Raw genomic sequence first — 11686 nt, forward strand, 5'->3', positions numbered from 1 at the left:
CCTATCACAGAAGAGAGTGAGGCAGATTTCTCTCTGGAGAGGCCCACATGCAGAGAAACCTGTAAAAGCTCACTGGGTTGTAGAAAGAGTTATCTACTACACCCTTGTTACTCCAAGTGTGGCCAAAGGACCACGAGATCACCCAGGAACTCAACAGAAATGCAGAACTCAGGTCCTACCCCAGACCTACTGACTTGGAATCTGCATTCTACAGCATGTGTGCACATCTCAGGTGTGCATACTCAAGTCTGAGGGCCTGCTCTACACCTCGGAGCCCTCTCGGGGGTAGATGAGGCTGTTGACCATGCTAAAGTTGTGGAAAGGGCTGCTGAAGGGGGTGCTTTGGCCCCCGCTGGTGCTGGCAGGGAAAGGGCTGTAATAGGATCTCTGGCTGGTGCTATTGCTGGTGCTGTTGCTCAGTTGCAAGGTGTCTGCCGAGGCCTCTGAGATGGAGGTTGGGGGGAACATGCCGCTGGAGGGCAGCTGGGCCACCTGGATCCCTAGGTGGCGGCTGCCAGGGAGAGCCCGCTGGTTACTCACGTTGCTGCTGACACTCAAGGAGCTGAGGCTGCTGAAGAAAGTGTTGAGACAAGGGGTGGAGGTGAGCACGGGTCCTCCAGGAGATGAGGCAGTACTCTTGGTGTCCTCCGGAGGCTCTGGGGAGTGGGAAGGCCTCAGCAGAGTGGAGGGGCTCTCTCCTTCTGGCTTCCCACCCACTCCAGACCCCAGTCCTGAGGAAAGCCCTTCTTCGGACTTTGATGTCCCGGCAGCCACTGTGGAGCCATTGCTGGGCTCAGAGCGGCGCTTTCGCTTCCGCCGGAAGTTCCCGTTGTCAAACATTTTCTCGCAGTTCGGATCCAGAGTCCAGTAATTACCCTTTCCTAAGAAGACGAGAAAGACCAAGTTAGAGAAGGACCTATTTTATGCCTGTGTACTCAGCTTCAATTCTGGGAGGAGGAGTGCAGCTTCTCACTGGATGCTGACAAAGATGCTCAATTAGCTCTAATATTTAAATCGATCTTCTTTTGGGGGAGATACTACTCTTTACTTCAGGGAGAAATCTGAAACACTGATGTTCTGGCCACCTCTACCTCCTCCTGGTAGTGTCTACTACTTAAAGATCTAATTCCATTTCTGAGACACTTATAATTAAATCATGTAACACCTTCACTAATTCTAAATCCAAATTGTATGGAATTGCAAAATCATGGAATTCTGATGCTACTTAAAGTTGATGCTAGTTAAAGTTTAGACTGGGCCAACATAGTGAGATCTCGTGTCCACAAAAAACAAAAACAAACAAAAAAAAAAAACAGAATTGAGCCTCTGTTCTTTATTTATAAAATAGAGATAAGGATAGTACCATTTAGTAGATTGACTGTGAGGATTAAATATTTCAGCATAGTAGCTGGCACACAGCAAGCAGTGCAAAAACAGTACTTATTATTCATTGAAAGTGCATAATTCCTCACCTCTGAGAAAAATGCCCCACTGGAGAAAGGCAATCTCAAAATGACAAAAAATTATTGCTGAGCAATTGTTTTAACCATGCATTGGATGGCATAAATTTTGACTATGAGGAAGCTCCCGGACCTGTTCCTACAAATCCTGCAAATGTTTCACCCATTGAGCAAATAAATTTCCGACACCAAGGCCTCATTTTTCTGCATGTAATGCTAGTTTTGTTCTTGGAAATTTTCTCTCACTATTCATCACAAGTGAGGTAGAAAAGATCTATCATCTTGGAGGATTTTACCTCCCAACAGCTTTTTTCACTTCTGGCAAAAAAAAATCCGAAGTTTGAAAGTACTGTAAAACATTTATCCTGTGGTGAGTGCTTTACATGGATAACCTCAGCTACTCCTCAAAGCTTTATGGAGATAGGCAATATTACTGCTTCCACTTTTTGGATAGGAAAACTGGGGTGCAGACTGGTTAGTAACTTGCCATATTCCTAGTTAGCCATGAGAGCCAGGATGTAAGCAGACTGGCTCCAAACTCGGCATTAAAAAAATATATATTTACTTATTTATTTATTTATATTTTCTGAGACAGGGTCTCCTTCTGTCACCCAGGCTGGAGTACAGTGGTGTAACCTTGGCTCACTGCAGCCTTGATCTCTTGGCCTCAAGCGATCCTCCCACCTTAGCCTCCCAGAGTAGCTGGGAGGACAGGAGCATAACACTATGAATGGCTAAAAGATTTCAGCATTCTTGCAGGGCAAGGTGGCTTACGCCTGTAATCCTAGCACTTTGGGAGGCTGAAACGGGCGGATCACTTGAGCTCAGGAGTTCAAGACCAGCCTGGGCAACATGGGGAAAGCCCATCTCTACAAAAAAATACAAATTAGCCAGGCACTGTGTTAGGCACCCATAGTCCCAGCTACTTGGGAGGCTAGGCAGCAAAACTGAGCTGGCAAGGCAAAGGCTGCAGTGAGATCGCACCACTGCACTCTAGCCTAGGCGACAAGCCTGAAACCCTGTCTCAAATAAACACCTCAGCATTTTTAACTAACCATTGGGCTAAGCTGCCTCCACTGAACCATGTTCTGCAAATAGTTACAGGAAAAAAAGTTATATAACTACAATATCAATAATCTCTCCACCTATCTGGATATGTATATTGTGCCACGTTGCTACCCACTTCTTTGACTAAAAACTAGCCATAGACCCTTGAACTTTTAACGTAAAGTCCAGGAGTTTATATGACAATTTACATGATAATCTTGGGTGACACAGAAGTCAAATCAAGAGGATCCAGGATCCATCTTCTAGAACTGCATACCCTGCCCCAATACAGTAGCCACTAGCCGCACATTACTATTGGGCACTTGAAATATGGCTAGTCCAAATCGAGATGTAGTGTAAAATACACATGGGATGTTGACGACACCTGAGAGGTGGAGGTGAAGAAATGATTAACGAGAAGAGAGAAACAGAGAATCCTACTTGAGGTTTTCAGAAGGAGCCCAGAACGAGGAAAGGGAAGGGGGTCGTGATAGGAAAAAGGGAAGAGAAATGAAAATAACAAAGCATCTCATTAGTAATTTTTATACCTGTTATATGTTGAAACAATATTTTGGATTACTTAAAAATTAACAGTCACCTGTGGTTTGCATTGTATTTCCATTGGAGAGCATTGCTCTACAGGGACCTCAGGGATGAGCTCTTTCTGAGCTCCAGAATATTCACATAATTTACACAAAATCCTGGACCTCTGTAATGTGCAACTAAAATGGTTTCATTTCTCTTCCCTTTTTCCAATCACAACCCCCTTCCTTTTTCTTGTTCTGGGCTCCTTCTGAAAACCTCAAGTAGGATTCTCTGTTTCTCTCTTCTCGTTAGTCATTTCTCCACCTCCGCCTCTCAGGGAAGGTAAGAGAACACTCACTCCACAGCCCTCCTCACTCCAGGAGCTATTGGGTTTAAACCCAAACGCAGCAAATCTGGGATATTCATTTCTAAATTTCCAACTAGTTAAGGTACCCAAACTGCAATTGCAGGACCTCCCTGCTAAAGTTCTCCCATCCCAGATCCCCGTCTCATGACGCCCATGCCACTATCTCTAGAAGTAGGCACCGTATTTGCTCTGCTCAGGACACAGAGAGCCTCTCTGGAACCCGATAAGGAGGAAGTGTACCTAGGGACAGCCTGGCTGGTCCGCCGTTTTCCCACCTTGTCTTCTGCGAAACACAACCATCCCTTATCTGAGAGCTCACTTCTAAGTAGACTCTCCCTTCAAAAGGCCTGATGAACACCACGCAGGGGTAGCCTCCTGTTCGGGGATATAGATTTTTTTTTTTCTCTAATTGGCTGGCCTCTGCAAGTGTAGATATTAAAGGTCAGCTCCTTCCTCACCAAGTCTTCCTTCCGAAGATCCCCTGCTCCTTCCCTTTGTCCTCTGGGTTGGGTGGTTGTTCCTCCACCTGCTCCCACCCGCAGCCTGGACGAGAGCCCCGGCAGATCTTTTTCTAGCCGCACACCAACCCCTGCGCCGGCCCTCGCGTCCCGCACCTGTCCAGCCGCCCTCACCTGGGTCGTCCTCGTCGCGGGGCACCTTCTTGAAGCAGTCGTTGAGCGACAGGTTGTGGCGGATGGAGTTCTGCCAGCCGGCCTTGCTGCGCTGGTAGAAGGGGAAGCTGTCGGCGACGAACTGGTAGATGTGGCTGAGCGTGAGCTTGCGCTCCGGGGCGCTCTGAATGGCCATGGCGATGAGCGCCGAGTACGAATAGGGAGGCCGCACCATCTTCATCAGGTCCTCGCGGCTGGCCATGGACAGCCAGCCCAGCTCCCCAGGACCCGCGGGTGCGGCAGGCGAGGCGGGCGCGGCGGGCGCGGGCTGTGCGAAGGGCCGCTGCGCGCAGCCGAAGGTGCCGGCGGCGGACGGCGGCTGCAGAAAGGGCCCGGCCGCGGCCCCGGGGGGCGGTGGCGGCGGGGGGGCGCCCAGGTACGCGGCGGCTGCTGCTGCGGCGGCTGCGGACGGCGGGCCGCCCACGCCGGGCCCGTTGAGCCACAGGTAGGGGTTGGCTGCTGCGGCCGGCGGCGCGGCGTAGTCTGCCAGCCCGTAAGGCGCCCTGGCGGCCGAGGGGGCGCCCGGGGCGGAGGCGGCGGCGGCGGGCGGAGGCAGGCCAGGCTGCGAGTACACTCCGAAGTTGTCGCCGCAGTAGAGGGCCATGTCGGCGGCCGTGGGCGGCTGCGGCGCGGCCGCGGCGAGAGGCGAGCGGGGCTGGTCTCGCCGCTCGGGCGAGAGCATCCCTTTGGGGGCCAACCCTGCGGCTACACCTCCACCCGCGCTGGGCGCCCGGTACTCCGGGCCGGGGTCTGGCGTGTGCTCGCGGAGCGCCAGTGAGCCGGCCTCTTATAACCGAGCCCGGCGCGGCTCCTCCCGGGCGGACCCGGAGCGGGGCGGTGTCCGCGGGCCTGGGCTCTCCACGCCCCCGCCACGCCCCACCTGCCCGCGCGCCCAAACCCCGAGCGCGCCAGCCCCTCCCCTGCCGCCCCTCTGCCCAGGCCCGGGAGCCTCCGGGAGCTCGGCGCCTACGGGTTTCCAGCGAAAAGCAGCACCCCATTCCTAGCCGGCGTTTCTTAATCGTAATAAGTAAAGCCACGAACATTAAAACAAAGGGAAGAGGACCCGAACAGTACGAATGATTTCTAAGAAGTTAACTTGGGGTGGCCGCTCGGGCCACCTGCCTAGTCCTCCTTTGCCTTTTCTACCTCTTACCTCTAAACCTTTTGTGATCGAGTTGCGGGACTCACGTCCAGTCTCAACCGATCGGCTTCCAGTCGAAAATAATCGATGTGATTTACAACGCTTTGGGGTATACGGTAGGGTTTATTAACGGGCCCCCTTGGGGTGTCCCCTTCTCCTCGGGATTCTGTGATCGGAGGAAAGGAAATAGGTTTTGAGTTTTTCTAACCAAACTGTAGGTTCGCTCACATTTGGGAAGCATTTGTTCGTTTTCTGTGCGGTTTGTATGGGCTTTCGTTGTGATTTGTTATCTTAAAAAACATAAGTGTGAATGTTTTCAAAGACATTTAAATAAGTAACTTCGGAATTAGCATTTTAAGCACCAAAGTTTCAAAGCTTTAAGTAATTTAAACTGCAAGAAGCTCTCATTTACAAAAATAGTCTCATCTAACGGGCAAGACTTGCCCTCTACTTTTGCTAAGTTTTTTTTGTTTTTGTTTTTGTTTTTTACTTTTGCTAAGTTTTAAAATGCTTCTCTCTGCCCGGGAAAACAAATAAAACCTGTAAAATACTGTGGCGACCTCACATTCCACGTAATCATTCTCGATTGGCTCGAAACAACAGTAAGAAAACTTTCTTTTACTATTAAAAGTATTCCTAAATGTGTTCTTAATACGTGACAGCTTTGAGGTTCTCATTTAAACGAGAAGAAGAGGAAAAACTATTTGCCAATTGCCCACTGGCAGTTCAGAGTATTTAATCATTCGGAAACTTCCCTTCTCCTCGAAGGCATTTATTTTTATGGTGAAATTAGTTATGTATTTTGGGGGATTTTGTTTTTCTTCTGGTATCTCATCTCTTAAAAATGAAATACAATGATATTTAATCAGCAAAGTTGGATACCTAAAATGCAAATCACACTTCGAATGTCACTACTTAGTCGTCTTTTCTGGGACCAGAAGGAAATTATTGTCCACCCTTTAAAGCACTATTTCTATTCAATCTCCTGGCAAATGCTGTAGAGAAGAATAGTGTCTTTCTTAGTTGTATTTTGGTTCAAGGATCTAAAATGTTTTCATAATTTAGAGAAGCCCTGTGTTGTTTGTTTTTTCTTCCTGAATGGCCTGAAATGAAGTTGTTTGGTTTTTTAAATAAGGATGACAACTATGAAAGGAAATTGGAAAACATTTTAAAATAAGTTATAATACCGAAATTTAATATTTGTCTTTACATGTAAAGGTTTAAACTAAAAAGAGAAATTCCAAAAGAAAAGCTGGGAACCTAGATGGCAATAAATTACGAAAAATTTGAAACCATCTTCCTTTAGTAATTTATGTCCTTAAGAATATAATAATTTATCTTATCTTTTAGCAGTTTGCTTGCCCATACATACTTCGCAGTTTTTCTTTAGAGCCAAATTCTTAGCCCAATAGTTCCAAATTATTCAGAATGAGAGACCATGTCAGATTATTCTTTCTTGTTTTGATTAAAGGTTCTACGTGTGTGGGGTATTTTGTTTCTTAACTGTACATTATTGTGTGTGTGTATGTGTGTGTACCTTAGTTTTATTTAAAAATGACAGAGCCACCTAGCGACTCTTCACCTCTGTTACAGCATACATCTCTGTAGGGATCTGTGGGGTGGACGCCCCCTCTAGGGGTTTGGAAGTTACATTTTCATATCTATTGTCAGTCACATATTAATTAGATACAGTTTTTATTGGTCATGGCCTGAATTATTGAATGTCAAAATCAAAATAATTGTTTTTGGTCCCTGTTTTTTATTTAAACAAAAAAAAAAAGCATTTGATTAACTTAAACAGATAAAAACTGTGTTTAAAATGCAACTTCTTTGTAATAATGTTTTGTTAAATTGCCTTTTACAATATAATCAAGGCAACTGATTAAGGCACCAATGCCAGTATAAAATAAGAATAGACAGTTGCAGACCCTGCACGGAGGCTCCCACCTGTAATCCCAGCACTTTGGGAGGCCGAGGTGGGTGGATTGCTTGAGGTCAAGAGTTAGAGACTAGCCTGGCTAACATGGTGAAACCTATCTCTACTAAAATGCAAAATTAGCTGGGCATAGTGGCAGCGTCTGTAATTCCAGCTACTCATGAGGCTGAGGCAGGAGAATGCTTGAACCTGGGAGGCAGAGGTTGCAGTGAGTGGAGGTCGCGTCATTACAACTTTAGTCTGGGTGACAGAGCGAGACTCCATCTAAAAAAAAAAAATAGTAGACAGTTGCATGTTTTCATCACTGGAAAATAAAACATTTTGGGAAATTATTCAACCCAAAGAAAATATCTCATTTATTTTCCACTGCTGTTTGGTAACATGCTTGTTGCTTCTTTGAAATGGCAGAGTATCAACAGTGAGTTTTAATAAATGTAGTTATTTTTAATAAATACTGTAATGGAATATAAAATGTATTCCACTCATTAATTTCCAGCCTCCTAGAAATATTGGCACATTAGCTTTTGTTAACATTTCTACATATTTCCAAAGGAAGAAAACAGTAATATGAATTGAGAATAGCCTCAGTGCTCTTAACTTTGAATGGCTGCCATCTTGGACCAATGTCATGCTGGGCGCAGAATGGGTCCTTCCCGTCTCAGCCCTGTGGTTTACTCATATTTGTGAAAAAAAAAAAAAAAAAAAAAAACCCACAAATAGCAATCTAACCATGTCTCCTATCTGGCTTTCTACCTTACGCTAGTTAGTATACTTCTCTGACATCTTCAAGTATGTAAATCAGAAGCTCTTTGAAGATAAATTCTTATGTGTAATTTTTTTTTTTTTTTTAGACAAAGTTTCCCTCTGTCGGCCAGGCACCTAGGCTAGACTGTAGTGGCGCGATCTCTGCTCACTGAAAGCTCCGCCACTCGGGTTCAAGTCACTCTCTTGCCTCAGCCTCGAGAGTAGCTGGGATTACAGGTGCCTGCCACCAAGCCCGGCTAATTTTTTGTATTGTTTTTAGTAGAGACGGGATTTCACTGTGTTGCCCAGGCAGGTCTCAAACTCAGGACCTCAAGTCATCCACCTGCCTGGCCTCCCAAAGTGCTGGGATTATAGGCGTTAGCCGCCGCACCCCGCCTTATAATTTACTTTTTAAAAAACCTTGCACACTATAGGGTAAGCAAATATCAATTTTTGAAAAATCAATATCTGTTGAATTAATAAACGACTACTTACACATGCCTCGTTGGAACAGAAATGAGCTTATTCAAGGAAGTGTAAAAGTACACACCCACAAAACAAACAGAAACCCAAAATGGGAACTGGGAAAAATGTCAATAGCAAAAAAGAGTAGAAGCATTATCCAATTATGGAGAAAATGCACCACTCTGAAAATAATTTATTGTACTGGTGGGAAGATTTTAGAAAATGTCTGCTTTTTGTTTTCAGTACAATATAAGAAAGTTTGGCCTTTATGAAACAAAACGTTAAGATAAGATGAAAAACAAGCAAACTTTGGTGCAAGTAGAGATTAAAAAGGAGGTAAGAAAAGAATGCAAGAAAACTTGAATTGTGATTGGAGAATACAGCTTTTAGAGTAAGAGACCAAAATATGTAAAGTTAATTAGTGCATTTATTGTTTTGATGAGGAAAGGATGATGTATTTAAGGAAAGATGTGGAGATAACTGAAGCTGATTCCTTATTTGGTGTCTTTTTTTTTTTTTTTCAGAGAGAGTCTCATTTCATCACCCAAGCTGGAGTGCAGTGGCATGATCTTGACTCACTGCAACCTCCACCTCCCAGGTTCAAGTCATTCCCCTGCCTCTGCCTCTCAAATGGCTGGAATTACAGGCGCCCACCACCATGCCTGGCTAATTTTTGTATTTTAAGTAGAGAGAGGGTTACACCATGTTGGCCAGGCTGGTCTTGAACTCCTGACCTCAACTGATCTGCCTGCCTTGGCCTCCCAAAGTGCTGGGATTACAGATAGGCATGAACCTCTGCATGTGGCCTGGTCATTTATCCAATTTCTTTTTTTTTTTTTTTAATTATTATTATTATTTTTTGAGACGCAGTTTTGCTTTTGCTACCCAGGCTGGAGTGCAATGGCACGATCTCGGCTCACCGCAACCTCCGCCTCTTGGGTTCAGGCAATTCTCCTGCCTCAGCCTCCTGAGTAGCTGGGATTACAGGCACGCGCCACTATGCCCAGCTAATTTTTTGTATTTTTAGTAGAGACGGGGTTACACCATGTTGACCAGGATGGTCTCAATCTCTTGACCTTGTGATCCACCCGCCTCGGCCTCCCAAAGTGCTGGGATTACAGGCTTCAGCAACCACGCCCGGCCCCCAATTTCTTTTTTTAAATTTTTTTGAGACGAAGTTTCACTCTTCTTGCCCAGGTTGGAGTGCAATGGTTTGATCTCAGCTTACCGTAACCTCCTCCTCCCAGGTTCGTGTGATTCTTTTGCCTCAGCCTCCCAAGTCTAAGATTATAGGTGCCTGCCAGCACACCTGGCTAATTTTTTGTATGTTTAGTAGAGACGGGATGTCACTATGTTGGCCAGGCTGGTGTTGAATCCCTGACCTTGTGATCCACCCACCTCAGCCTTCCAAAGTGCTGGGATTACAGGCGTGAACCACCATGCTCGGCCTATTTATTTCCAACTTATGACCACTTGGTTCTCATTTTAGAGTGGGTAGTGTCATTAGAGAGGGGCAAACTGGACAGCCTCTCTCCCATTCCTTTGATGCCTCAAAGGCTGTGGCTTGCAGACTGAAACAGAACTCAGAGGGACTATTCATTTACTCCTCTAACCAATATTTACACTTCACTTACAAAGTCTAGTGTTGGTGCGAAACTGAGGCAGCCCTATCCCCTCATGAGAGCAAGCTTTCCACTAATGTGGCGTTTGTTTTCTGTTCCACGAGTCCCTTTCCCTTCCAAGCTCTTTATGTTGACATTAACCAAACTGCTCCTGCCAATCACCCCACTCAGCCACCTGGGAGTTGGGGAAGACTGGAGTGAGCTACAAATACCGAGTGGGCAAAAATAAAACCCAGGGCGCTCAGAAGCAGGGGCATGGCCCAGGAACCACCCGGCCATATACCAGCTGACACCAGAGACCCATGGCCCTCTTTCCACTGCAAACATTCGGCATATAAAGTCTAGCAAAAACAATGAATCCTGAGGATTCTAGAAGCCTAAGCATCTGAGGATCCCACGAAAGTTTCATATACTTAATCCAGACAAATAGACAAAAAATTATCGGCCAAAATGTTAATGCTCCAGCAATTCCTGTGCCTGAGCAAAGATTGTTGATCTATAGTTCTTCTGCTTGAACCTGAGCCCCTTCCCCTTGTGTCTCGCTCCTCCCATGACTCTGGAATGCTTCCTGGCCTCTGGCTCTAGCTGATTAACCCCATTCTTGAGCTTCCTCAGCTAACTTCTCACACTCTTCCTTCAGCTTTTGCCCCAGCCTCCTGGTGAGTCTTCGGCTTTCCTCGGAGATCTTTTCTGACAGCATGTCCCAGCCCAGACTGAATCATGGCTCCCCCAGGATCCTCCAGTGTCCTCCCCTGAGGCGATCTCCACTGAAGGCTGCATTTCCCTCAACTCCTCCCACCTCAGGGCCAGAAGGCAGATTGATATCTTCTTTGCTCTCTAGTGCCCCTGCCTGAACATTCTTTCTCCTCTCTCTCACTGAAAATTCCTTCGAGTCTTTTAGTTCTGCCTTCTCTCCCTCCTCCTTCTTCATTAGACTCCACTCTCTGGTCCACACTCTTCCTGTCTCCCCCAAGCTCTCCATCACGATGGGGTGACCCAGCATCCTCCCTATGACTCATCTATTGCCCCGGCCCCAAATTTTATTTCTTTTCTTTTCTAAGATGGAGTCTCGCTCTGTCACCAGGCTGGAGTACAGTGGCACAATCTTGGCTTACTGCAACCTCTGCCCTCCGGGGTCAAGTGATTCTCCTGCCTCAGCCTCCTGAGGATCATGGACAACAGGCACGCGCCACCATGCCCGGCTAATGTTTGTATTTTTAATAGAGACAGGGTTTCACTATGTTGGTCAGGATGGTCTCTTGACCTCATGATCCGCCTGCCTCGGTCTTCCAAAGTGCTGGGATTACAGCCATGAGCCACTGTGCTGGGTGTCCCCCATTTTCAATAACCAACACTTCTACAGTTAAGCCACCCACTATCCCAGATGTTCTCTGAGAATGGGACTTTGTTTCTTTTTGCTCGTATATTTTTAGAGCTATTAAACATGTACTAAACACCTGGCACTGTGCTCAGCACCCTACATGCATTGTCCCGTTTAATTCTCACAGCGATTGTATGGGATAAGAACTGTTATTCCACATTTTACAGATAAAGCAACAGAAACAAAGAGGTTAAGTAACCTAACTGGGGTCTCCCAACTTATAAGTATGCAGCTGGGGTTCAAACCCAGGCGGTCTGTCTGGGAGCATTTAGAACGCAGCTCAGACTGCCTCCCCATAATTTCTCCAGGCTCAGTCCACGGCCTGAC

The 11686-nt window shown here is 46.4% G+C and overlaps 1 protein-coding gene across 1 annotated transcript; it reads right to left on the reverse strand.

The window, feature by feature from the left end:
* Positions 1 to 261: 261 nt before the first annotated feature.
* On the reverse strand, positions 262 to 4674 carry FOXI3 (forkhead box I3). The gene is made up of 2 exons (XM_012472904.3): positions 4032 to 4674; positions 262 to 881 (listed from the first exon to the last, which is right to left on the reverse strand). Exons 1-2 carry the CDS (start codon positions 4672 to 4674, stop codon positions 262 to 264), a joined length of 1263 nt encoding a protein of 420 aa, XP_012328327.3.
* Positions 4675 to 11686: the final 7012 nt, after the last annotated feature.

The sequence above is a fragment of the Aotus nancymaae genome, unplaced genomic scaffold (genome assembly GCF_030222135.1).
Source record: "Aotus nancymaae isolate 86718 unplaced genomic scaffold, 86718_ANA_hifiasm-v0.15.2.pri h1tg000017l, whole genome shotgun sequence".
NCBI classification, from domain to species: Eukaryota; Metazoa; Chordata; class Mammalia; order Primates; family Aotidae; genus Aotus; species Aotus nancymaae.